Here is a 26,009-nt window from a genome sequence, read left to right on the forward strand (position 1 = left end):
GGTGGGAAGATATTTGATTCTTCAAAGGACTTTGTATGATCTCCTTTCCTGCACAATATCAGTGCCTGGACTGGAGATCAGTGCCAGTCCCCTCTCCAGTTCAGTTCCTGACAGGGCTGTGTCATTTTGTCATCTCCAAGTGGCAGCTTGTGGTGAGCAGCTTTGCCATCAAACTCTCTCACCAGACTTCAGACATGTAGGATTTCTCAGGAAAACATGGTTAGATTTCTCACTGCTTGCTTGTACAGCTTCTGTTCCAGCACCAAAGCTTCTCTTCCAGGCCGGAGGGAAATTGAGCTCTCAGTTATCAGAGGGATTAGAAAGAGTACTGAAAGAATACTGTACCCATCTCATCTACCTCATATGCTTTGCAGCTGATGGCAACCATCCAGCACATCAAAAGTTGGCTCTTAAAAAAAAAACCACCACATTCTGATACCTCTTAAATCTTCCCTTTATGTGATGAGCATTAAAAAAGTGCAATTTTTGCACCATTAATGCATTTATTCTTTTTTGTTAATGATGTCTGAAGAAGATCCCTTTTATCTATTAACTTTACAAAAAATGTATGCCAGAAGCAGAAATATCTGATAGCACTCTTTTTAAAATCCATCCTCTCAAGCACATGTTGCCCAGAATAAGATATGGCTGGAGCATCTATCAGACCCCTGGCAACAAACTGTCTTTGGGAAAACATCACCATGTGTCCAGCTGAGCCTAGCAGGATGCAGAGACTCGTGCAGTTTGTGACATTGCTGTAAGATCCACCAGCTGTGGATGGACCAAGTTTCTTAACTCATTCCCTTCATAGACATTTTGAATGGTTTATTAGACAAAGCTTCCCTTGTTATGACAGTGCTGATTTCCTAGACTTTTCAGTAAGTTTACCAGCTTATCTCCTGCATGTGTGACCTGGTGGGGAAAGCTGATCTTATATTTGACCTACACAGCTACTTCATCCATCTACAGCAAAGTATGCCTAAATAATTACTGGAGGAAAAACATGGGAAAACCGGCAGTGGAAAATTTTGTCAGTTTAAAATGTTTTTTAAAAGTTGCTCTGTAATATTCTCAGCTTCTGCACAAGAGTGAACTTCTCTTGATTCTAAATTAGTACTTTTATCTACTGTACAAAAATCATTTAATTTCTGCCTTGATAAAAAGCAAGCAGTAAAAAAGTATCACTTTGTCATAACTGGATAAAGGAAAAGTAAGTGAGGGATAACAAGCATAATTTATCCTCTCTATACTAGAAACATATATAATGGTAATTAAAAGTAATTTAACTAATGGATTAGTTCAAAATGAGAGAAAGCTGCTGTATCCTTCACCTTACCTGTACCACGTATCACACCACCAACATCTAAATAGCAGACAGCATAGAAGGGATGTCAGAAATTAAAAAATAATCTCCTGGGGCAGTGGATTCTTAAAAGTAAACATCTGCTATTAATGTGACACTTCTCACAAGCCGCATGTTAACTGCTAAATGCCAGAAGGTTGCTCTCCATTCTCACTAAAGCAGAGATCAGAACAGGTCAGTGGAGAGCAGCACTGAACACGGGGCTGGCAGCTGGAAGGCTGTGCTGTCCTGTGCCCCAAGAGGAGCAAGGGCAGGGCGGCGCATCCACATTTGGCAGTCAGGCACCAAAAGGGCTGGGCCCATGGCAACTACCAAAATGGCATTGGGAGCCATGAAACTTGTCCAGATTGCTCCTTTAGAGCTAAACCACAAACTGAACTTTAGTGACAGCAAATCTGAATTATCTAACCACAGCAACATTGCTCAGGGGTGAAATCAAACAAAACAAAGGCTGTGCCAGACCATGAAGGACAAGAACTTTAATTATATTCATACATAGAATGCATAATACATATTTTAAACCAGGTCTTTGCCTTACACGTGTTGCTGGCTCAGGCCTATTTACTACACAGTTACTGAGAAGGTTGCTCTTGTCAGTACTCCAGCACTGCAGTAATTTCAAGCCGCTGCTGCAACAGTTCCATTCCACTTCCCTTCAGCCATGCACAAGATCACTTGCTCTGAAGCAAGTGTGGGCTGGTTTTTATTTAACTCTATGAAATATTGTTGTAACTTGTGGTCTGACCCTGAAACGATCTGGGGACCCTAGCTGTTCATCACAGGGCAGAGGCCATACAAAAGCTCACGTCTGGACTCCCAGCTCTGCCAGCTGCAGCCTCTCGTACTTTTTAACACGTCGATGCAGCAGCCGATGGCACCTCACCGAGCCTGAGCACAAACGCCAAACGGGCCTCGCGTGAGGGGGGGCCATGGCGGGGAAGAGCCGGCCGGAGGGGTTTGGTCCGCACGGCCAGGACTCGCTCGGACAGCGAGAGCCTCGGCACCTGCCTCCCTGGCCGGGCGCGCCCGCTGCCGCCGGGACACCGCGCCCTTCGCGCCCAGACTCGGCGGAGCGCAGCCCCAGGCTCCCGGGCTGGCGGGCAGGCAGGGCGCTGCCGGGCCGGTGCGGATGCCGGTGCCGGTCCCCGGGGTGAACGCTGCCGGCGGGCGGTGCTGCCGGCGGGGCTGCGCGGGGCGGGCGCGGGCGGCGCCGCTCGCTGAGGCCCGGCCCCTCAGCGCAGCCCGGCTCGGCGGCGCCGGCCGCTCCCGCTCCCCCGGCCCGGGCTCTTTGTCGGCGCGAGCCGGCGGGGGTCGGCAGCGCCATGTCCTCCCCCAAGAATGGCTTCTACCGGCAGGAGATCACCAAGACCCTCTGGGAAGTGCGGGACCGCTACCGGGACCTGCAGCCGGTGGGGTCCGGCGCCTACGGAGCCGTGTGGTGAGCGGGGCGGCGGGGGCGAGGGAGGCGGCGGCCTCTGTCCCGGCCCGGGGGATGCTGCCGGGGCCGGCCCTCTGGCGCGTTGCTCCCTGCCAACTTTTCCCGGTTGTTGTCCGGACCCGGGCTGGCCCCGCCCGGTGCCGCCTGCCCCGCGGGTGCAGAGGGGCGGCCCCGCTATTCACCTGGCCGCCCCGGGCCGGGCTGCTCCGCCGGGGGAATCCGACCCGGGCGCCTTCCGTGCCTGGAGCGAGCAGAGCCCGCAGCGCTGCCCCAGCCCTGCCCGGGGGCGCTGCCCCAGCCCTGCCCGGGAGCGCTGCCCGCCGCTGCCGAGCCCGGCCCGCGGCACCCCGGAGCGGCGGCGTCCCTGAAGCCCGGGGTGTTTTAGCGCTTAGGGCGGACCCCTCGGTTTGGTTCTGCGTTGGTGGTGGGCTTGGGTGTTTAGTGGGATTTTTTGTCTTATTTTTAGTTTGGGGAATTTTTTTTCCCACTCCGCAGATGTTCCTCTTTAAAGCTTTTGATAACTGTCTACATTTCATTACAGAGCCTGGCAGGCTTTTAAAGGAACGAAGTGAGATGGCTGCTGGCAGAGATGCTCTGGGGCGGTGTCTCCCCCCGAGGGCCCGGCAGCGTGGGGCAGGATGCAGCCCCTGGCCGAGTTTGCTGGGCTTCGCAGACTTGCTTCGGTCCTTGCTCACCAAACTCTTTCTTTTCCCTTAAAGCTCAGCTGTCGATGGAAGAAGTGGTACCAAAGTGGCCATTAAGAAATTGTACCGCCCGTTTCAGTCTGAACTCTTTGCCAAACGAGCTTACCGAGAGCTGCGCCTCTTGAAACACATGAAGCATGAAAACGTGAGTTGAGTCATTATCTCAAAACTACAGCTTAGGCACTCTAAATCAAAGAAAATATATACATTTGGACAAGGCACATGTGTAGCTGAATGGAATTCTGAAATCTTTCAGTCTGTTTTTTTGTCTGCCTGTCCTACAAACATCAGTTCACACAAACTAGAATATCCTGTGGGAAACACCACTTAATTTCCACGTAGGAAAAATTGGGTGGAGAAGGTTAGGACCACAGTGCAATTTGCTCAGTGCTAGTGAGAGGGATTAAAAGCCAGAAATTACAGTCTCCATTACTACCTTCCTGTGAGTTGCAGGAGAATACAGAGTACAGGTCTGTGGGTCTTAAGTGCCAGCATCTTTTTTTTCTTTTTTTCTTTTTTTTTTTTTTTGTTCCCCTGAGCTTGCTTGAAGATGCACGCATGTGTATCTTCAAGGAGAGGTTAGCATTTTTCTCCTTTTTTATTGTTCATGAAGCATTTGAACCTTTCAGGCTGATATAAATGGGAAACAGGAAAAGTCCACCAATGACTAAACAAATTGCTTTACAGTGAAGCAGAGAATAGGTAACAGAACTCTGCACATGATTCCCATATAATGTGAAAGAACAGCTGTGGAAAGAAGTGTTGAAAGTGTGATTGAGAGAAAGATTTGTGTTCCCAGTACTGCTTAGGAGTTTAGGAAAAAAAATAAAGAAGTTTGTGCAAAAACAGTTGTTATGGAGTCTCAAAGCATTTCACTAAAACCTGAGACATCAAAAGCGAGGATGAGAGAAAGTGGTAATAACAATAACTAGTCATTGCCATTTAACATTATAATACTAATATTGTGAGTACCAACTAGGTTTGTTTGAAGAATAGTTTGTGGGCTATCCTGACAGTCCAGAAGGAAAAAAAGCTTTTTGTAGACTTAAGAAACTGTCTACTTGTTTTAATCTAAGTCTTTTAGTCTGATTACTTCAAAGTAACTGCCTCATAACCACTGCTGCATATGTTTTAAGAGTTAATGTTTGCAGGAAACTTCTGTGTATGGGCTTTAATACTCTCAGCATTTTCTTTACTGAACATTTGGGAGCAGAGCAGCCTGTGCAGTTGCCAAGCTCCTAACTGTGTCCAGAATTTTGAGATTATTTTTCTTCCATTTCCCAGAATAATCTGTTGGGTAGCATTTTCCTCTCCTAGCAGGTTATATGCAGTGTATGCCCTTTGGAATAATACTCTAGAACTCCACTGTGGGCTCAATTGGTAATTAAAGAGTCCAGAAGAAAATGGTCACTGGGGAACCTGAGCACAATCTGTACAAGTTACAAATCAATATATATGAAGGAAGAGAATGATTTACAATCATAGGAAACAGTTTGGGCCACAGAAAGAAGCGGTTTATGTACTAGGGAAAAGTTTTAACATGAATTGTTAAAATCATCTATTCATTAGAGAACAAAGACTGAATAAATGATGCTGCAGGGATTGGAAGCAGAAACTGACTGTTCCACCCATCTGTGATGAGACAGACATGGCAGTGCAGCCATCAAGACAATTCCTATCTGCCACCCTGGCCTCACTCCCTTTTGTCAGTCATGTTGGCCCTGGTGAATTAGAAGCAGCAGCAATGCCTCTTAGGATTTTCAGTTCCTCAGCTGATCTCAAGGGTACTCCTTTAGCTGCTTCACCCATCCAAAATTAAACCAGAATGGCAGTGTTGCTCCTCATCATGATTTTCTGCCTGACCCCTTGGACCCACAACCATTCTGTCAAAGAGCTTCTTTTTGCATATTTCATAGAAACATAGAACCACAGAATGGAAAGGATATGAAAAGGATATGAACCACACATTGAAAAGGATATGAAAAATCATCTAGTTCCAACCCTTCTGCTGTGGGTAGGGGCACCTTTCACTAAACCAGGTTGCTCAAAACCCCATCCAATCTGACCTTGAACACTTCCAGGGATGGGATGTCCACAACTTCTCTGGGCAACCTGTTCCAGAGTCTCACCACCCTCTCAGGAAATACTTTTTTCTGTTTATTTGATAGTTAAAGTTGTATCAATTCACTCTTCTTACCTGTTTTTATTTCAAAATTACTTCTGTGACCACAAGGAATTTGATGTTGGCTTTTATGGAAAGTGTGATGTTTTATTTGTTTCACTATAATTACCTCTCAATGGACCATCTCTGCCCCTCGTAGCTTTCAGGGAATTCTTGTGTTAAGCATGCAGCAATACATTATCACAGTTTATTTAACCTTATGCTGTATTCAGAATGATGGAAGAAATTGTAATGGTCTGACACATTGTGTTAAAAATAGCAGCTCTGATCTTCCATTAAGATAGCAGAAGATCCCATTAAACCTGTGTTTCATGGATATAATTCATCAGCGTGTCAGTGAAGAAAAATGGAGTAAAACTACTGGTTAGTACCCTAGATGAACTCCATTATATCCTGTTTGAGAAATATGCTCGTATTTTTTATGCAGAATGGTTGTAGGATGACCAGAAGTCCTGCAAAAGCAAATGCAGGAGTAATTACACTGAATTTTATTGGATTTGTATTTTACTTTGTAGGGATGCTAAGTCACAGGTCAATTTGCTTGTCTGTTTAGGGATTTTCAGGAGGAGCTGGCTGGTTGCACCATCTTTCATTAGACCTTTGCTCTCCCTAAAGTCTCTCAAGTAAAGCTCAAGTAAATGTAGTGAGGCATATTTCTGTGTAGACCAGGTAGTGAGGAATGTTCCTGTGTAAACCACGCAGACTTGATCACATGGGGCTTCTCATCAGCCCTTTGCAAACAAGTCCAAAGGAGGGTTGGGGGCCAAGGGACAGGTACTCACATGTGTGTGAGAGGTTAATCAGTCTTTAATGATGCTGGTATGCTTTTTTCCTTTTTGTGGGGTTTTTTTGTTTTTGGTTTTTTGTTTTTTTTTTTTGGGTAGGCCTTTTAATTTGAGAGGGCACAGGATGTTTCCCAAACTTCATAAGCTGTTTCTGCTACTAAAGAAGCAGTCTAAGACAGATCAATTCCTTAGACAATGCCAAAAAGAAAATTTTTATTTCCAGTGGGATAAGCTGCTGGATCACTCTGTAGCTGTATAACTAGCTGGCATGTGGAAGGGCATGGTATGGAAATGAGGAATAACCACAGCTAAGGCAGAATGAAGAAAGCTCTTCTTGGGGCTGTTTTTCTCCTTCATTTAATCATGCTGGTTTGTAGTATTGGTCCCCATACAGCCTTACCAGCTCTTGATTATTTCTTTCACATTTGCTGAATCTTGTACAGAGGAATGGTCTTTTTACCTTTAGGAACTATTTTTCAGTAGTGCTGCTTCTGTTCTGTGTTTCTGTCCATTTCGAATTCATTTGAAATGAGGACCTTTAAAATTTGCCTATTGTGGCTCTGGCTTAAAACCAAAAGCAGTGAAAATATGGCTAGTGTGCTAACTTTGATCCTGGCTTTAGCTCTCAAACATTTGCATAGCTCTGTATTTGTGTATTCTTCTGCAGTTAATGGAGATGTCTGTGTATGCAGAGTGAAACCCAGACAAGTAAGTGGAGGTGCAGAACCTTTAGTTTCTTTTGGCAAATAAGTTGGTTTTTCTCACATGCTTGGATTGTGATACCTTGATACTGCTTTTGTTGAAACAAGTGCACGTTTTTTTGCAGTGCTCCAGCCCTGGTGCTCTCCTCACCTCCAGGTTAAGAGAAATTTTCAAGCAGGAATATAGAATAGCTGGCAAGGGGAGATGGCACTGGAGAGAGGAAGAGAAGAGCAATGGCTTATGCTGGTGGCTCTTGTCAGAACAGAGTGTGGATTTTATCAAAGTGTGGCATTTGTACCTGTGTATATACCTGTGTGTACATGTATTCACCCACATTGAATTCTGACACAGTCCTACCAGTTAGTCTGAATGTGTTTCTGGAGTAACATTTCTGACAAATGCCCATTAAACATTTCTTGGGTCAGTTAATATTCTACAGATGTTTTCCCTTCCTGGACACTTAGTATGTAAGAGACCAGTGCAGTATTTGTTTAAAGGTACTCTATGTTATGCTCTCATTCATTGCTCAGCGTGGAAATTATTCTCTGGTGTATTCTTACATCTGAAGACCAGTGTGTGTTTTGCATTATGAGAAGCATGTAGCTTTTTTTCCCCTTTGTAAGGAATTGGATATCCAACAGACACCAAATTATCTGTCTCTCTACAATTACATTTCTGAGGATGATCCACTTTTAGGTTGGCTGCTTTTCAATTCTGTTTTCTTTTTTATTTAAAACAAAATGTTGAGCTTTTTATTTTCACCTACAGAGTGTCAACCAGAGAAGGAATTAGTTCCAGAGAAAATAGTTAGTCACGCTGTGTTCTTGCCTGAGAAAAATCTTAAATCTGTCACCTTTTGCAGTTCATCTAGCTTGACATGAGCAGAGGAAAGCAGCAGCATCTGCAGTGTACAAAATCAGACCAACAAGGGAGTTGTAGATGAGTGATGCCTTAATGGATGAGAGTGTGCTCACTCTGTTAGAAGAGGTTTCCTGCAGCAAGTCCTGCAGGACTGCACCAGCTAAAAACTCACATTCTTTGGGTACATATATGCCAGTAAAGTGCATATATTTCCTATCTGGAAATGGCAAATCTCCTTATTGGTCCTTAAGAAAGGAAAAACACAGTTATAACTGGACAGTTCGTTGCTGTCAAAAATTTGTAAGAGAGAAACGCTCCCGTCTGCCTTTTTGCAGACTGAAAGGTTAGCACATCTAGGAGCTAGATGTCGACACTGGGCACTGACAGGACACTGGATTAATTTTATTTTGATGCTCCAAAGTCAATAAATCAGCATAGGGATATCTGTTGTCTTTCTTCCTATTTTCCTAACTTGACTAATAGTTGCTTTATGTAGGCTGGGCTTCAGCTGATAGCCATTTATTCACACCCAGCCTTGGGTTCTGGTAGAGCAAGCTGATGAGCTTATTCCATGAAATTAAAATAAGAAAAGCTGCACTGAAACCCAAACTTTCTCTTTTGATTGCCATCCAGTCTAGAGATGAAGATGAGTCTGTCTGCAGGATTTGAATCTGCCCAGTGTTACGTATGAATCCTTTGAAGGAAGAGTGTGGTGATGCTCATGGGTATGGCTTGTGAGTGCCAAAGTGCTGGCAGGAGAAAAGAAAAAGAGGTATTCCAGGTGTCCCTCATATCTGTGAGGAAGAAAGGTGACTGTGGTACAAGCCTTGGCATGAATAGTAAAAATTTTAAAAAGACTGGGAATTTTTAGTGTAGTAAAAGGATGCCCATGATGAGAACAGTGCAGGAACGTGAAGTTAATCCTGCAGAAAATTTAATGGGACATAATATGTAGTTCAGCAAGGCTCTCTCTTAAGAAATGTACTTGCATGTTTAGCCTGAATGCTAAAGCCACTTCACTGTGTTTTCATGCATAACATCTGCTGGAGAAAGCAGCACTTACTGCATGAGTCACATAACCTACATTATTTATTAATTTATACTAGATTCGGGTCTTTTGATGTACTGCTGCTTACATCAGAAACTGTCTTTTACAGAAATGAAATGGGTCAATCCTTGAATAGAAGTAATTCAATACAAAGTACAGGGGAAGGCAGAGGTAAGGAGCTATTCACCATTGTGCTCTGCTGTTGGAATGGTGTTTGGAAAAGAAGGCAGCTGAGAAGGGAAGGGCAGAAACCACCATACCAATGTGAACCTGCTATTTGTTAACAACACTAAAGTTGGTGAATGTGATCAGGGGACACACACAGTAGGGCTAAGAAATGCTAGAGATGCTGCTACCCACTCCCCACTGGCTTCAGAGTAAATATATTGGGGTGAAAGCATATCTTTGGAAAACAAGTTAGACCAGGAGATGGGTAGTTTTGTGGGTTTTTGCTTCAGGAAGATGCAGCATCTCTCTTATGAAGACAGGCTGGGAAGGTTGGAGTTGTTCTGCCTGGAGAAGAGAAGGCTCCGGAGGGACCTTAGAGCAGCCTTCCAGAACACGAGGAGGGCTACAAGAGAGATGGAGAGGAGCTATTTATAAGACAGGACAAGGAGCAATAGTTTAAACTGAAAGAGGGTAGATTGACATTGGACATAAGGAAGAAATTCTTTACTTTGAGAGTCATGAGGCGCTGGCACAGGGTGTTCAAAGAAGATGTGAATGCTTCGTCCCTGGAAGCGTCCAAGGCTGGGTTGAATGGGGCTTTGGGCAGCCTGGTCTGGTGGAAAGGGTCCCTGCCCATAGTAAGGGTTTAGAACTACATGAACTTAAAGGTCCCTTCCAAGCCAAACCAATCTGTAGTTCTATGAAAGTGATGCAATATCTGTCCTTGAGACAAAAGCTATTAAAGTACTTCAGTGCAGGCTGAGGAAATCGAGGTTATTTTTCAGTCAAATGTACAGTAGATGCATTCTTTGTGGGAGAAATTGTCTCTTGGCAAGTTAGTTGGGGTAAAAATAAGACCCTGAAAAGGCAGCACTGCTGCTGATTTCCACAGATCCTTTTCATTGCCATTGCAGAGTGTACTGGGTTCATTCCTCAGCTGAGCTTCCAACTCTGATAGTGTCAGTAATTGTGCTGATTAATGCCAAAAATGCATTTATAGAAGGTTTCACACATATCTCTGGTATGTTTCATATAGTCAACACTATGAAAATATAAATTATTCTTGTGATTGTTTATGGTGGCTTGCTTTATTGCTGGAACATCATACAGTTCTTTACAAATACTGTCTTTAATTGAGAGATTTCAAACAGAAGGAGGATTATCCATCATATTATAAAGGAGGGAGTTGACTACACTTTGTCCGTTTTTTTCCTTTTCCTGAACAAGTAGCTGGAGTTGTATCTTCCTCAGAGGATTTATTTTATCACATATTTCCTTATGCTTAATATAGCTGCAAAAACCTCTGGCCTAAATGGAAATATGAATGACTCTGCTCCAGTACAGGAAAATAATCCCAAACCACAACTATTAAATAAAAATCACTGAGGAAAAGGAAATGGGTCCTTCAGTATATTTTAAAATTGATTCACTATTAGTATGTCTTACCATTTTGAACACTAACATGGATTTCAGGATTTTTAGAAAACCTGGTTTGTAAAGGAAGAGAAGTATTGTGACATCCTTAGCATATTTAAAGAGTTTTCTGGTTCATTATTAAAATTCCTTCTTTGGGAGCTGAGCATTGTTCTTGGTGGCTTCATTCACTGAGGATTTGCAGCAATGGTAGGTTTGTCTCTCTAAGTTTGCAGCCTTACCTCAGCAGTGATGCACATCTGGCAGCATTGAGTACCAGGAGCTCTGTGTACTTGAATGGATACACATTAGAATGTTAGTCACCTTCACTAGTGTGTTTTGGGGCTGGTCTGTTCTGCATGGAAATGTATTCTTCATGCTCCTGTATTCCACAGGGGGTGCCTGGTAATGCCTTGGTGCGCAGATGCATGAGATAGAGCAGCCACGTTATTTCACCCTGCTCTGTGTCCCTTCTTCTCATTGTGGTGTCCCAGTGTCTTTCACTGCTACATTCAGATGTGGTGGGATTTATTTTCTTGTGGTTCTTGCTTAGGTGTATGAGGGCATGGAAATACTTGCTAAGGAGAACAAGCAAGACTTTTGAGAAAGTGGAGCTTGGTAAAGGCAGATGCATATTAAATAAGATTACTGCTAAAATGTTAGCTTCCTTCTTCATATATGTACATCTGAAGAGAGCACACAACTTTTCTGGTTGTGTGTTTGCATACACACACTGCCTTAGGAAATGCCTGTAGGGCTGCATTATACTCCACTGTTGCAGAGTATGTCTTTGTAATCCCATCCTCCTCCTTTCTCTCACTGCCTACACAGAGAAAAGGAAAACCTTATGTAAAACTGATAAAAAAGAAAATTCTTATTGTAATGTTAGCACTAGTGGTATTACTTCAAATAATAACCACATCCTCTGTGCGTTTAATTATTATTTTATATTACTTATTCTTCTTTAATTAGTTTCATATAACAGTCCCAAGTAAATATTATTAGTGACTTTTTTTTTCAAAGATATATGTGCAGAGAAAGGGAGTTACAATTTTCTGCCTTCATCTTTATTAGTTTTTCTATCTTCTTCATCATTTTGACAATATCCAGTCTAACTGTAGTAGTCTGCTCTTAATGTGGAAAGAGTAAAAATGTGTGCAATAAGGATTTCATCATGGTTGGGCATTTAAAGCTTTAAATAAAGTAAGGTGTCCTTTTCTTGCATTTCCCCCCTCCATTTCTGCTCATACTTCTCTTTATTTTCACTTATTTAAGAATATGTCTGATTTGGATGACAGTTCTTGATGACTTAATGTCTGTATGGCCACAAAGACAGGGTTGAACAAGGTTATAAAGCTTGTTAGTCTTTTAGCTTGCTTCTGGCAAAGTCCTGCACAGCCTCATGTTGCTAAGAGCAGCAAAGTTGTGGGTTCAGTCCCCACACAGGCCGTTCACATAAGAGTTGTACTCAGTGATCTGTGTGGGTCCCTTCCAGCTCAGAATATTTTGTGATTCTGTGACACAGCAGCCTGCACCTGGGAAACACCACGAGCACTCTGAGGCTTGGGAGTCTTCCTCTGAACAGACAGAAATGGTCATGAATTAGCAGCAGAGGTAGAAAAGAAGCAGCTCTAAAAGCCTGTGTTATTTAGGCACTGCCTGGATTATGCAGCATCTAAAATCTGGCTTTAGATCACTGCAGCTACTTCTTTTTGAGCACTGAGTTCTGTGTATTTAATTTTCTGGTGTTCAGTGGTCTTGAAAGAAGCATTGGTATTTAGTGTAATGAACCCAGTCAGTTTCTGTAGTTCTCCCAAAACCCATACTAATAGGAAAAGCTGTGGTGGAAAATCCATTTTATTAGATTATTATTTCTCTGTTCAGTGATAGGATGCTTTTGTTTGACATAAAAACCTCTGGAGAACCTGTGGTATAAGCCATAGTAAATCATATAAAGTTCTTGCTAATTTTTTCTCAATAAAACCAGCTTCATTCTGGTTTCTTCTTTGTGCTTCCAAGAAGCTAATATAGTCTATATACCTAAATAACCCTTTTACTGAAATTGGAAGATGTTTAAAGTGCACTTCATTGATAAGCAGCAGGCCCAGCTAGGTGGAGAGCGCTTACAAGTGCTTCATATTATAGTCTGATTTTTCTGGTTTATTTTCAGCATGATAGTATTTAAAGTGATAAAGTACTGATAAAATTGTTAGCCTCTGAACTTTTAGTTCCAGTAGGTACTTCTTATATTTTTTTGTTATAGGGTAAAACTGCCATCTGAGTTATAAAATCTAACACATAACAAATCCTGGCACTACTTTAGGTATTCTTTCTGCCATGTTTATGCCTATAGCTAATGTCTCAATGTGTTTTAGATTATATTTTTCCACTTATTAGGTGATTTCGGTTTTATTGTGTCAAATCAGCCATTAATTTTTTTCTTTTTTTTTCTTTTTTTTTTAGGTCATTGGAATTTTGGATGTGTTTACACCAGATGTAACACTGGAGAAGTTTAATGACTTGTAAGTTCCAAGTTGTTTTTGGAGCAGAGCATTGTTGCTTGTGTGGGATGAAAGGTTGTTGCTTTTTAAATAGAGAATTTCAAAATTGTTGCTTCTTGGACTTTTCTTTCTGAGTTTCATCTTAATGTAACTCTTACATGCAGCTTTGGTGGGCTGGAGTTCTCAGATTGTCATTGGAACCAGTTTCCTGTCTTTCAGCCCTTAATAAATGGCAGTTTAGTGAATTCCCTAATCCACCTTACAAATCCTGATTTCTTACCCTAAGGCCCAGGTTGCTCAAATGGTAGGGCAATTCATAACCCAATCCAGTAGGCTAAAAGTTACTCCCACTATGTGGCATATCTCAGTGGGATCCATCCAAATTCAAGGATCAGTTAAAAGTGCTGCTGCTGCTGAATTTTTTGGTGTTTATCTGCATTGTGGTTTGCTGTGCCCCGTGACTGTTTACCCAGTCAGTAGTCCAAACAGCCCCTGGTACAGGTTGTTTCTACCACATCTCCCTGACTTTTGGTGGCTTCTCAAACACAAGATGTTTAACATGTCTGCTGTTTTACTTGTTTACTGCTACAATTCTGGTGAATTAGAGTTGCTAGAGAAGCAGTGCCCAGAAATCCTTTAGGGTTTAATGCAGGTTTCCTGTGTTAGTAGGACTGTTCTGGATTTCATCTAGTGTATCTATGTTTCCTAAACAACTTTGTGTATTTATATGTTAACAAAGAAAGCTATCTGACAGAAAAATGTAAAAAATTAAGTACAGAAAACATGGAGCATGTGTTCTTATTGATTGTTGAGCCAAAATGAATGTTGTCCATATTGTCTACTGTGCTGGCATTTTACACAGCATATATAATAGAGTGCACATGTACATGATGAGCATTGAAGCACTGTGTTTTAAATGAGACCCTAAAATCATCCTCCAGATTTTGTTAGTTCAGTGGCTGTGCTGCCTGGTCATGACTGTGAGGTACATTGCCTTGCATTAATGTCTTAGTTTTTTGTGTAGCTGTCTTTGAAATATCATGAGGCTTTTGGTTAGTTTCTTTCTAAGCTAGTTCTGATAACTAGCGAATTTCCATAATCAGTGACAGAACTGGGCAATACCTCTTTAATACAATCAGATAAAAACAGATAGGCTTGGAGGGTGGGAGGATGAATTGTTTGGTAAATGGAACGATCCATAATTTAATATTGTAATTGAACTATAACATACAATAATGCTTTACATAACAAAGTTAATCAAGTTAATCTGTTTGGTTTTCTTTCTATTTTTGTTTTGTTTTAAGCTACCTCGTTATGCCATTTATGGGAACAGACTTGAGTAAGATAATGAAGCATGAGAAATTAACTGAAGATCGAATCCAGTTCCTGGTATATCAGATGTTGAAAGGCTTAAAGGTTTGCCAGTTGTACTACTATTTTGATTTCACAGGGTTTTTTCCTAGTAAACTGTTATGGAGTACTATAAGTACTTATAATTTAATAGCAGGATAAAATTTATCTCAACTAGTATAGTAAAAATTATATACTAAATTAAAATCATTATATTCATTTATTATAGAAAGTATAATTTTACAGCTGAAGAATCCTGTCTCTCTCAGTTTCTTATCTTACATAAGTTGCTCCAGTCCCATAGTCATCTTTATTAAGCTTGTTTCAGTGTCTCTCTTTAACTGGAAAGCCCATAGCTGAGCACAGCACTCCAGGTGTGTCTCACCAGAGCTGAGAAAAGGGAAGGATCATCTTCAAGGTGCTGGCAATCCTCTGCCCAATGCATGAGGCTTTTGGTTGTCTTTGGTGCAGGGGCACAGGTCCTTTTCTGCCAAGCTGGTCAATCTCCAGCCTTGTCTGGTGCATGGCATTATTCTCTCCCAGGATTTTGTTGAACTTCAGTGGGTTCCTGTGTCATTTGCTGAGGGAGCCCTCTGTCCCATCATCCAGGTCAGTAATGAAAATGATAAACAGAACTGACTTCAGTACCATCCCTAAGGGGGCACTGCTGGTGATGAGCATCCAGCTGGACTTCTGCCACTGATCACAGCTCTTTGATCCTGGCAGCTCAGTCACTGTCCATTAATCCAACTCCTACTTCCACTGTCTCTCAGGGTGTTATGAGGGCTTCAAAAGCCTTGCAAGGGACAAGGTAAACAACACTGTCTGCCCTCCTGTCATCCACCAATCCAGTTGTCTTATCACAGAAGGCTAACAGGCTGTCAAGCATGATTTTCTTCTGTAAATCCATGTTGACTACTGCCAATCAGTTCTTTGTCCTTGTAATTTTTGGAAATGGTTTCCAGAATTACTTGCTTATCACATTCCCAGAGAGTGAGGAGTGGCTGACTGGCCTTCCTTGCTCCTCTTCTTCAATACCCTTTTGAAGACATGAGCAATATTTGCTTTCTTGCAATCATAAGGAGTATCTCCTGATCACCATGACCTTTCACATACTATTAAGTGGACTCCTGATGACATTGGCCAGATTCTTTCAGAATTCATGGGTGCATCCCATCAGGCTGTTTGTTTAAATGTTAAATTTGTGTTTGTTCAGATATTCCTTATCTGTTCCTCCTCCATTGAGGATTAAATCTTCCTTTCTCCAGACTTTTCCAGCAATTTCAGGGACCTATGATATGACAAATAGTACCAGTAAAGATGGATGAAAAGAAGGCATTGAGTACCTTGACTTTTTCATGGTGCAATTGCTTGTGTTCTCCCTAGTTTTGTTTTTGCTCACAGTTTGCATGTAGAAGTTCATGGTCTTACAACACAAAAAGAAGATTCCTTAAGCTCCCTTTTTTATCTATAACCTATATTAATGTGACAGGAAAATGATTCTTGATCCATACTGGTACTACAGTTCTTAAATTACTGTGTTTACCTTTGGGTTTACTACTTCTTTCTTTTGGTGACACGATTCCAAGAGAAGAAAAACCTTGACCTAGGTCTGCAGGCTTTACCCAGGCTCTCCTGCAGTAAAGGCTGTTTAATTCTCTTTGCTGCTCTGGAGACACTTAAGGAGGCTATGGAATGGCACTGTCTTAAATGGAATGTCATTCCTTGGCTGCTGCTGGCACTGTACATTTTTGGTTTTATGATCCTGTAACCACACAGTGTATGGGCAGAAATTTGCTCTGTACTTGTACAGATAAGTGAAGTCAGTGTAGGGGTTTGCTTGTGCAGTGGAAATACAGACCTGATTTTGATACAGGAATGTCTGGCACTTCCATCAGGATGTGGATTCATTGCTATGCTTGCATTGCCAAACACTATTAAAAAATAATTAAATAGCAGCACAGCTTGCTGTGCCTGGACAATGACATCAGGAGCAGCATAACCATGATTCTGTTGTCCCTCAGCACTGACCAGATACAGAAGGGCAAGTAAATTGTTTTACTCCCATCAAAAACCGTAATAAATACATTTTCTTGTTGAGTCCTGCATTATTTATTTCTCTTTGACCCTACCCTGGATTTTGTGTTCTTATTTTAGTAGATTTTTGTTCACATAGCCTTTTATGTGTGCTAAGTAATTATCTTTTGTGTTTATAGTTGTGCGTTTAAGTGCTACAGTTCCCATGTTACAAATGCAGGAACCTCAAGTCAGGTAAACTAAAGCCAGGTTTGGGCAAATTTGTTTTATTTAAACTGGAGGAAATATCACCTCTAACCTGGATTCTGAATGTGGAGTTACAATTACAGTTCTGTAATTAGTTCCCTAGTCACAAAGCCATGTCCTAATAAGTGTTGTCTGAAGGACTGTGTAAATGGAGTGGTCTGTTTAAGTTCCAGCAGGTAACTGTCTGGGAAGCAGGTTTCCAGGAGAAGCATGCTATTCACCAGGGATGAAAAACAGCATTTGTGCTGACTTTACAGGCATATGTGAACTGTAAAGAATTAGCTTAGGTTGAGTGTAGTGGAAAGGATGAATAATTAATTTAATTCTGGTGAAATGGCTTAGAAACATTTTGGCCTAGTGACAGACACTCTATGACAGAGGCCAGCAGAGCAGAGCTTGTGGCCCCAAAGGCTGATGCTGAAGTCTGTTGGATCAGTAAATGTGGAAGACAAATGTGGAGCAACTGTGTGTGGTTGACATACATGGGAAGAAAACAGAGCAGGAATTTATGAGGATGTATTGGGCAGGTTTGTGGCAAGGTTTGTTTGTTAGTGAAGGCTGCAGGGTGGCTGCTGTGTAGAAGACACCAGGAACTGCCTCCTTGTTGAACAAAGTTCCAGCTGGCTGCAAAGCAGACCCGCTGCTGGCTAAAGCTGAGCCCATCAGCAATGATCAGGGCATGGTAATACATTTAAGGAGGGGTAAAAAAAAGTTGGCAGCAGCTGTGAGAGGGGAGTGAGAAAATGTGAAGCACCCCTGCAGGCACCAGGGTCAGTGAGGATAGAGGGAGAGAAGATGCCACAGGTGCTGGAGTAGAGATTTCCCTGCAAGCCCTGGTGGCACAGGTTGCTCCTCTGCAACCCATGGAGGACCACGACAGAGCAGATATCCACCAGCAGCCGTGGAGCACACCATGCTGGAGCCTGGGAATGTGGCCTAAATGAGGCTGCAGCCCATGGACAGCCAGTGCTGGAGCAGCCCCTGGCAGGTTTAGTGAGACCTGTGGCCCTTGGGAGACCCACACTGGAGCAGTCCACTCCTGAAGGACTCCATCCTGTGTGAAGAACACTTGCTGAAAGAGTTCATGAAGGACTGTCTCCTGTGGGAGGAACATAAAAATAAAAGCAGTTACATGGCAACAGCTACCAGCAGGGATGCTGAGATAGTAACTGTGATAGGTGGTCTGTAAGAAGTGGTTTACCTGAATAGTTTCTTACCCCATGTTTTTAAAACTGTATTTACCTCAAAATTACCAGCAGGAAATAAAATATTATTTCGCTACTAGGCTGTTTTGTTATTTCTTATTACACAGCAAACTCTGGAGAACAGTCTTTCCTGTATCTGTTCCATTAATTGCTGAATTCTCATTGAACCATTTGAGCCAGAAGTACACACCTAGCTGAAAATATTTTTAAGAAATAGGAATGGTCTAGTGTTGAGGCACATTCTTGTAGCCCTGTCTGTGCTAGGAAATATGTTAAGCTGAAAGCAGTGTTGCTAACATGCAGACAAGAAAGAAAATGAGTCAGTAATTTGTTTATTCTTTTACAGATATCAGTAAACTAGCTGTTTAAGAAAAGGTTAGCCAAGTTTTTCATTAAAGTCTTGTACTTTTTAAGGTCTACTTTATCTGGGTTTAAGACAGCCCATCTGTGTTTACTTGGATTGCTTTTTTGGCAGGGCATGGGGAACAAACATACATACACTTAGCTAGCACTCAGTAGAGGCATTGTAAGGGACAAATGCTTGCAATACCTGGGAAGAGGGAGAATGCCACTGTAGATCTTTGTGGTAAAACTCATTCAGCTTCTCAAGCTTAGCCTCTCCTTTGTATGATGACTTTGTTTTTCACCTTTAACTTTGATGGAGTCTATTCTGAGGGGGTTTTTTGGTGTTAAAGATGTAACGTGCAATATGCATTTGTCCTTTGTTAAGTATATAAGAACTTTATGGTATCTGTATTTATGTCTGGTCAAAGGCAAGAAGGCTGTTCATCATTTTTGTCACATTGCATATATTACTGTAACAACCTGTTTATATGTGACAGTTTAATGTGTGTAAGGGAGAGCTCTGTGTGACTAATGTACTGTGAAGGGATAAGGGAGATTTTTGCTAAGCCCCCCAGTCATTTTCCTTGCAGGCTTCATTTCTACATTCTATCTGTAGGCTGCTTCTGGATTGGTTGTATACAAAGGGCTCAACAGCCTTCATTTTAAAAAACCTGTATAAATTGAGGTCAAGACTGAGTTCATAAAGATTTTTATCTTCAGCCTTTGCTCTGCAAGTCTCTACGGTTCTTTTTTGTCAGTTCTTATCATTTTACTGTCTTTTTTCTACAGAGAATGAAATATTAATTTTCTTTCTTTGGTGAGCCTTGTAATTCAATGTGATGTGACACCATTTAAAAGCAATGGCGTACCTCTCCTTTGCCTGTTGCCTAGCTGGATGCAGACCTTAGTCTGGCATTAAGTTTTACTTACATGTGAGCTTGCATCTTGGAAGGGCTTCCATAATTTCTTTTTTGCTATTGTTTGCCAGAAAAGCTGTGTATTGTCAAAGAGCACAGAAGGCAAGCTAAACATAAATGTCTGTATATGTAGGTGGAAAGAGAGTGCAGCTTTCAGTCTTGGGTCCCTGTTCTGCAGGAATGCCAGCTGGGCTCCTGTTCATAGAGGTCTGGGGGAGGTGGCTGTCAGTCCTCTCTCTTTGTTCATCGTGCTTGGGAAGGGACAGACAGCTATTGGGCCATGCAAACACCTGTTCAAGCTTCTCTTGCCATATTTGTGGTAAGATGTACTACTCTAGTTCTCTCCTTTTCTCATTTGTATTTGCTGCCTTTTGTTCACATTTATGCTGGATTTTTCTGCTTGTCTGCTTTCCCTTCCCCCTCTGACTCATTTGCTCTTCAGTTTTTACTTCCCTGCCAAAATTTTTCATTTTCATTTTGCATGTTCCCTAGAACACATTCTCCTGAGTCTTTGCTAATTCCCTTTTGATTAGCTTTTTATTTTGTGTAGAGGTGACATAGAAAGAAAAGAATGCTTGAAATTTAGATGATTGTTGGATGACTTCCTAGCATGATCTGAAGCTTGCATTCCAGGATTTATGCAGGCTATCAAAATTGTCTTTGGGATAATGCACAGAGCTCCTGTGCTGCAAGGCACTTCACTTGTGTTAACTGAGTTCTTGAATAAAATATGGTTCAGGTGAAGTGGTAGAAACTTTGTGAAGGATGTGACTACTCTGTTCTGAATCATTAAGAATGAAAAATCTGTCAATGGATGGATAATTTAATGAGGAGAACCAGTAAGAACAGGATCCCATTTCAGAAGGCTGTTGAACAGAAATAGAAAACCTTCTGAATGAAGACTGGCACAGTTCCAGTGTTGCTACCTGCCAGGAGATTATGAAATGCATTTTTAAAAATACTGCTATTGTGAAAGGAACATTGCAGCACAGCACCGGTATTTCAGCTTACAGAAAGGCTGATGTGTGCATTGCAATCAGGAATAACTGCTAATTCAGGTAATCTCAGTAGTGTTATGTTAAGAGGAGCTTTCAGAAAATATAGGAGCTTTCCCCAAGGTGTTAACATGATTTTGGTGCTGTGGACATTCATAAAACTTTCAGTGGGGTGAGAATGACAGCAAAATCATACTCTTCCCCCCAAACAGGTGAGATTTTCTTTAACTGAAATTGTGAAGGGTGCAGACCTTTTAGTTCCTATTTCTACATTCCACATTCTTAGGTGCCAAATGACTGGGTCTGCCAGCTATTTCCTTACTGTGTACAGTCTTGGCAGCACAAACCAACTATAGAATATTTTAAGCATCTGTTCTGGAAAATCAAGAGGCTTCAGTTAGAAGATATTGCAATAATTTAGAATGCAAGTAGATATTGTGATATCCTTGATCAAGATAGGGATAACAGAGGACATCTTTTTCTTAATTTATTGGGAGTTTAACTATTTACAGTTATATTTCTAGTTTGGGTTTGTTGTTTTGTTTTTTAAAGTGCATATGGTCTCCATGTAAAATCCATGACAAACTTTCTTCTCCTCCTGTCCCAATTCACTCCATGCATATCCATGACAGATAAAACATTTTGTAGTTTTGTGTTTGCTGTAGTGGTTTCACAGCAAACATTCTGTGAAGCAGCCGTGTGCCCTCAAAGTCTTGTGTCAGCCCCAGGAAATCCTGTGAGAGGCTTTGGCATTTCCTATGGGTGCTGTTAAACCTTGCCCAATCTGTAAGTAATCTGCAGCAGGAACTGAACTACTGCAGCTGCCAGGACAGGCCTGGGCTCTGGCACAGCAGTGTGACCCTGCAGCAGCAGGGCCCTACCACAGCCTGGGCTGGATGGGTAAAGTTGAAGGCATAGGGTCAAAAGAAGTGGGGGCTTTTCCCCCCATCCCTCTTTTCAGAACCTGTGAGACCACATCTGGTGTGGCTGGTCAGGTGTAAGAGAGGACTAACTGTCAGAGATTTTGTCAGTCACTGCTTTAAAAGCTTGGCACCATAAATTCAGATCTTGTGTTGCTTAGGTTGTATGGGTTGTGGTTTAAGTTCAGAAATCTAAGTCTGAAAGGCACATTGGTTCTGTCTGAAGAAGTTTTTTTTTTCTGTAACTTTGCTTTCTTTGTCTTGGTGTTTTTTTATCAGATGGATTATGAGGACCCTTTTGCAGAGGGACTGTTGCATTTGTGAGCTTAACTGCCCATCTTGAGGGCTGCTGGGGAAGATGGTCATGGCTGTGGCTGATTTGCAATTATCCTGCAAAGCTCCTTTCTTCTGTGCATTTCTTTGATGTCATGCTGACTGTTCTTGGTTGGTATTTTCTGGCTCTGCCAGCTAATTCCCAGTGACCCTGTTGCCACTTGTCCCATTCTTCAGAGCGGAATAAAATGAAAGTTCTTTGGGTGAAGCTGGAGGATTTGCATCTTATTCATCTTTTCTCAAGTCTTTTTTAAAATACTTTTACTGTTCTCATGTTTTTTAGCATCACTAGTATGGTCTGTGGGGGTTTCAGATCAGTTCCCCACCCCTGAAGGGACTAGCACACCCAAGCTGCTCTTGGAAACCATGTCCTCAGTTCAGAACAGCTTTCTGCATTTTGATCTTTGCAAGAGATGCATGTATCTGAACTAGTTACTAGAAGTTCCCTTTATTGCCTGTGATGAAAATTGTCTCTTCTAGGGTATCATCCAGTGGTGAGAGAAACTGCATTCCTCAGTGGGAAGCATTTAGTGGCAGTCATGGATTCAAACACCTTTATTTTATCAGGTGTCACCCCAAAAGAACTAGTCCTGGGTGTTCAGTTTGGTGGTTTGGCTTTTGTGAGCCTTTAAATAGGTCACTGAATGGGTGATGAAAATATGCAAGTAAAGAGAATGTCTTTGAACTTGACCTTTCCCTTTTCAATTGAGGAAATACTGAAGCATGTAGCAAGAATTCTCAGATAAGACCTTGACTGGCCTTCATCCCAGTCTTAATGATCTCTTAAAAGCCAGTGCTGCTGAAGCATATGAGTCTAAACTATGATGGCACACCAGAAACACCTATGGTAGGAGAGCATTTCTGATGTATAAAATACCATGTTTCATTCTGATATATATATATGTGTGTGTATATATATATATATATATATATATATCAGTTGCAGTACTCAAACTGATTTAGTGGTTTCTCATTATTAAGGGAGGGAAAGGTCAAAATGCTAATGAACATTAAATAAACATTAAAGCCATAGTTAAAGGGATCTTCTGTGCAACAAATAAAATTTTTCTAATTTCAGTTTACTTCAGCACCATGTATAAGTATTTTCTCCCCTATCCCAGGCTACTTTTAAACTCAAGACCTTGACTAAAAAAATACTTTCTCTTTTTACAGTATATTCACTCATCAGGCATAATTCACAGGGTAAGTGGAAAAACATGAAAGATGTTTATATTTTGATAATGTGAATGATGTTGGTGTATAAGCATGCTTATAAATAGGCCTGAAATTCTGTTTATAGGTTTTCTTTGTTGGTACCTTTGATTTCTTCTTCAGTGGGAACAAAAGGTGGCATGGCTATGTCAGTGTAAGCTGGCACTCAAGTTGCACTGAATACAGCTTAGATTTGGGGTTCCTAGATTACTTTTTGAAGTCTCCACAAGAGCAAATAGTGTCTAAATTGAGATAGATAAGAGCTGGGAGGTTTTTTGTTTGTTTATTTTAATAAAGAGTAAACTTTTTAAAACAATGTTTATGTTTTCTTTAAATGTTTTATTAGTGTTCAGAGCTTTGGGGGATCCTTAGAAACTGAAAAAAATTATCCAAAATTACAGAGATTTAAGAACCTCAGGTTTTTTTTTCTGAGAGAAATTAAGCATTTGTTTCTTTTTGAATCCCTTCTCTGTATAAAGGCCACTTGAAATCACTTCAGCACTGTGAGGAAGGAGTTCTGAATGATGCCTTTGTGGTACCAAGCAGTATATCTTCCCCCAAAACTGCATTAGAACAGTAGAAATTGTCCTTTTTAATAAAGTGTCAGGAGCACCATAGACAGTGCACATTGTATCAGCTTTAAGCTGGACATGGAAAATACACAACTGACAAAATAATGTAAAATATTTATATTTTTATTTTTGCAACTGCTGCGATCATGGTCTAAATTTACCCTTGCTTAGTTTTCTTCTAAGGTCTCTCTTGATGACCCTTGAGCTTCTTGAGCTTCTTTATGTTTTTTTGCACCAAATTGTTTCTCTCCAAGGCCCCTCTGATCTTAAAAGATGTTTGTATAAAACAGGTGGTTCCCTTGTTAAAAAGTTCAGAGAGAAGCTACTGCTAAAGATCTTGTGCTAAAGTGTATCAAACAAAGGTTTGAAAAAGCTGAAGGAAAATGTGTATCTAATAATGTATTTCTGAGCCATTGATGTTGCAATATCATCTTAGTCCATGCCAGTACTCTTCCCTTTGCTAAGCTTTCCAACTGTGGAAGATCATTAGAAGTCTCTAAGGTGGCTTAAGAGACTTAAGTGAATACTTCTTTCATGTTGCAGTTGTGTTGACTTTCTTAGAAAATTGATTTTTCCACAGAAGAGAGCATAGGGTTTTATGTAAAATCTTGTTTGATTCTTTAAGTACTCTTTCTAAGTCTATCAGGGTAAGGAACTTTTATAATGCATATTTTAATATGCAACATGTACAGTCCAGAACTCTATATGTGAATTGTTAACCTTGTGGTCTTAGTATTAAATGCAACAAATTTATGTCCAAACCCCTCTCATAGAAAAATTAGTGAATTCCTTCACAGGCAAGTATTTTCCTGACTTATAGCAGGAAAAAAGTTGATTTTTCTTGGAGGGGAAGTATAGTGGAAAAAGGCCAAAGGTGTAAGTTTGCATCCTTGTTTGTATTATTTGTGTTAGGACAGCATTTTACCTGTTGCTGTTCAAAATGATTACTTAAAAATGATAAAACCAGAAAGAAAGAAGGGAAGATAGCAAAAAAGAGTACTTTATTGTCTTGCTGTAAAATTAAAGAAAAAAAAAACCTCTAAACATTCATTTAAAATCTGGTTGCAGGATCTAAAGCCTGGAAACCTGGCCGTAAATGAAGACTGTGAATTGAAGGTAAGGTATGTTTGTTTGAAAAACCAGTCAGACGTGTTAGAAGACAGAAGACAACAGGTGCAGCAGCTGTGGACATGCTGGCTGGTTTCTGTGTTGGGCCAGGCTTTTGCTCTTGAACCACAATTGGCCTGTGCGTCCTCACAGAACAACAGGGAATTTGAATGGGGACTTTAGTGTCCTGGTGTGTCAGGACACATCAGATCTTATGGCCAAGGTATTGTCCCTAAAAGAGACAGAAGAGTTGGTGGGAGTGATTCGGTTATGTGAGAATTTCAGCTTTAAATAAATAGAAAAAGTCTAACTCTACCAGCTGGGAGATACAGAAGATCAAAGTTTGTGAAGGACACCCTTAATGGAATGAAATAAAATGTGATGCAGAGCATTACAAAAGTGGATTTTAGCCTGCAACACGCAAACTACATACTTGCATGTAGCCATTGTAATACAATTTTGATCTTTGGAGACTGACTCAGATGTTCCAGAGTTCTGTAATTTTAGTGTTTTCCTATCAAACACAAAAAGCCATTGGCTTTTCCTGGCTTGGAGGTGGAAAAATTGGGGATGGATCCCACGCTGATGGGAAAATAAGACAGTGTAGAAAAAACAGTTGTATATGAGTGTCGTCCCCCACACCCCCAGCTGTGCAATTATATTTTGAGATACAGGCCAGGTGTCTCCTGATCTGTATCTACTCATTTAAAAAATCTTTTCCTGCACATTCTCAAAGTCACTTTATGCAGGCATAAAGTGCCAGATATAGTGCAACCATTTTCCCCCATGTCTGTGCACTCTGCAGCTTCCCTTGCATCAGCTCCAGTGATGATGAGACTGTAAGCAAGTTGGAACAATTCCTTGAATGGGTAATTAATTAGCTATCAGGTTTTTCACAGTGAGCTTTCTGATGCTCCTTTTTCCCTCATCTGATGCTCTCAACTCCTTCATAGGTATCTACCTACACAGTGGAGGCTGTATGAGGGGAAATCACTGTCCTTTCTGTACTCTCAAAGTGACAAGTTATTTTTTTTAGTTAATGAAAAAAATTAGGAAAATTAAGTTTGCTGAGTCAAAGGAGACCTATACTTAAGGAGCTGAGGGAAATTGGGTCATTGTTCTATAACTCACAAATTATAAGAAGGATTTTCAAACATGCTCTGAAAAATGCTGTGGAAGTTCAAGCTGAAAAATTGGAGATTGCAGTGTGAGAATAAAAGTTTTATATGAAGATAGTTGTTGAAATGGTACCATGTTAAGTACAAATAGGATACATGCTTATTGGTTTTACTTGAATCGCCCAAGAACTCCAGTTGTTCTGGAGTTTAATGAAATGTAAATTAAAATAAATCATGAAGTTAAAGCATAATACACAAAAATTCTTGCTGTCGTTTTCTACTTCTACAAATCTACAAAACCAGATTATATTTTAGCAGTTTCCAACTCTACATGTCACAAGCCTTGGTAGATAAATGCCTAAAAGACTGTGACAGAATAGACTGTACCACATCTGGATTTGACCTGTTACTTTTTTTTTTTTCTTCCACCGTCCCTGCTGTTGTTCTGGGAAAATTCATGTGCTGAATATGTACAATAAAAGCCATA

At 41.1% G+C, this 26,009-nt stretch overlaps 1 protein-coding gene across 1 annotated transcript in view; it reads left to right on the forward strand.

The window, feature by feature from the left end:
- Positions 1-2,634: 2,634 nt before the first annotated feature.
- Positions 2,635-26,009, forward strand: part of MAPK12 (mitogen-activated protein kinase 12) — a 32,332-nt gene continuing 8,957 nt past the window's right edge. Inside the window, exons 1-6 of the mRNA XM_064702759.1 lie at positions 2,635-2,801; positions 3,521-3,650; positions 13,128-13,186; positions 14,470-14,581; positions 22,687-22,716; positions 24,366-24,413. Of these exons, the coding sequence (XP_064558829.1) occupies positions 2,686-2,801; positions 3,521-3,650; positions 13,128-13,186; positions 14,470-14,581; positions 22,687-22,716; positions 24,366-24,413 (495 nt within the window). The 5' untranslated portion in view covers positions 2,635-2,685. The remainder of the gene's footprint in view (positions 2,802-3,520; positions 3,651-13,127; positions 13,187-14,469; positions 14,582-22,686; positions 22,717-24,365; positions 24,414-26,009) is intronic.

Source organism: Zonotrichia leucophrys, chromosome 1A (assembly GCF_028769735.1).
Source record: "Zonotrichia leucophrys gambelii isolate GWCS_2022_RI chromosome 1A, RI_Zleu_2.0, whole genome shotgun sequence".
Classification (NCBI taxonomy): domain Eukaryota; kingdom Metazoa; phylum Chordata; class Aves; order Passeriformes; family Passerellidae; genus Zonotrichia; species Zonotrichia leucophrys.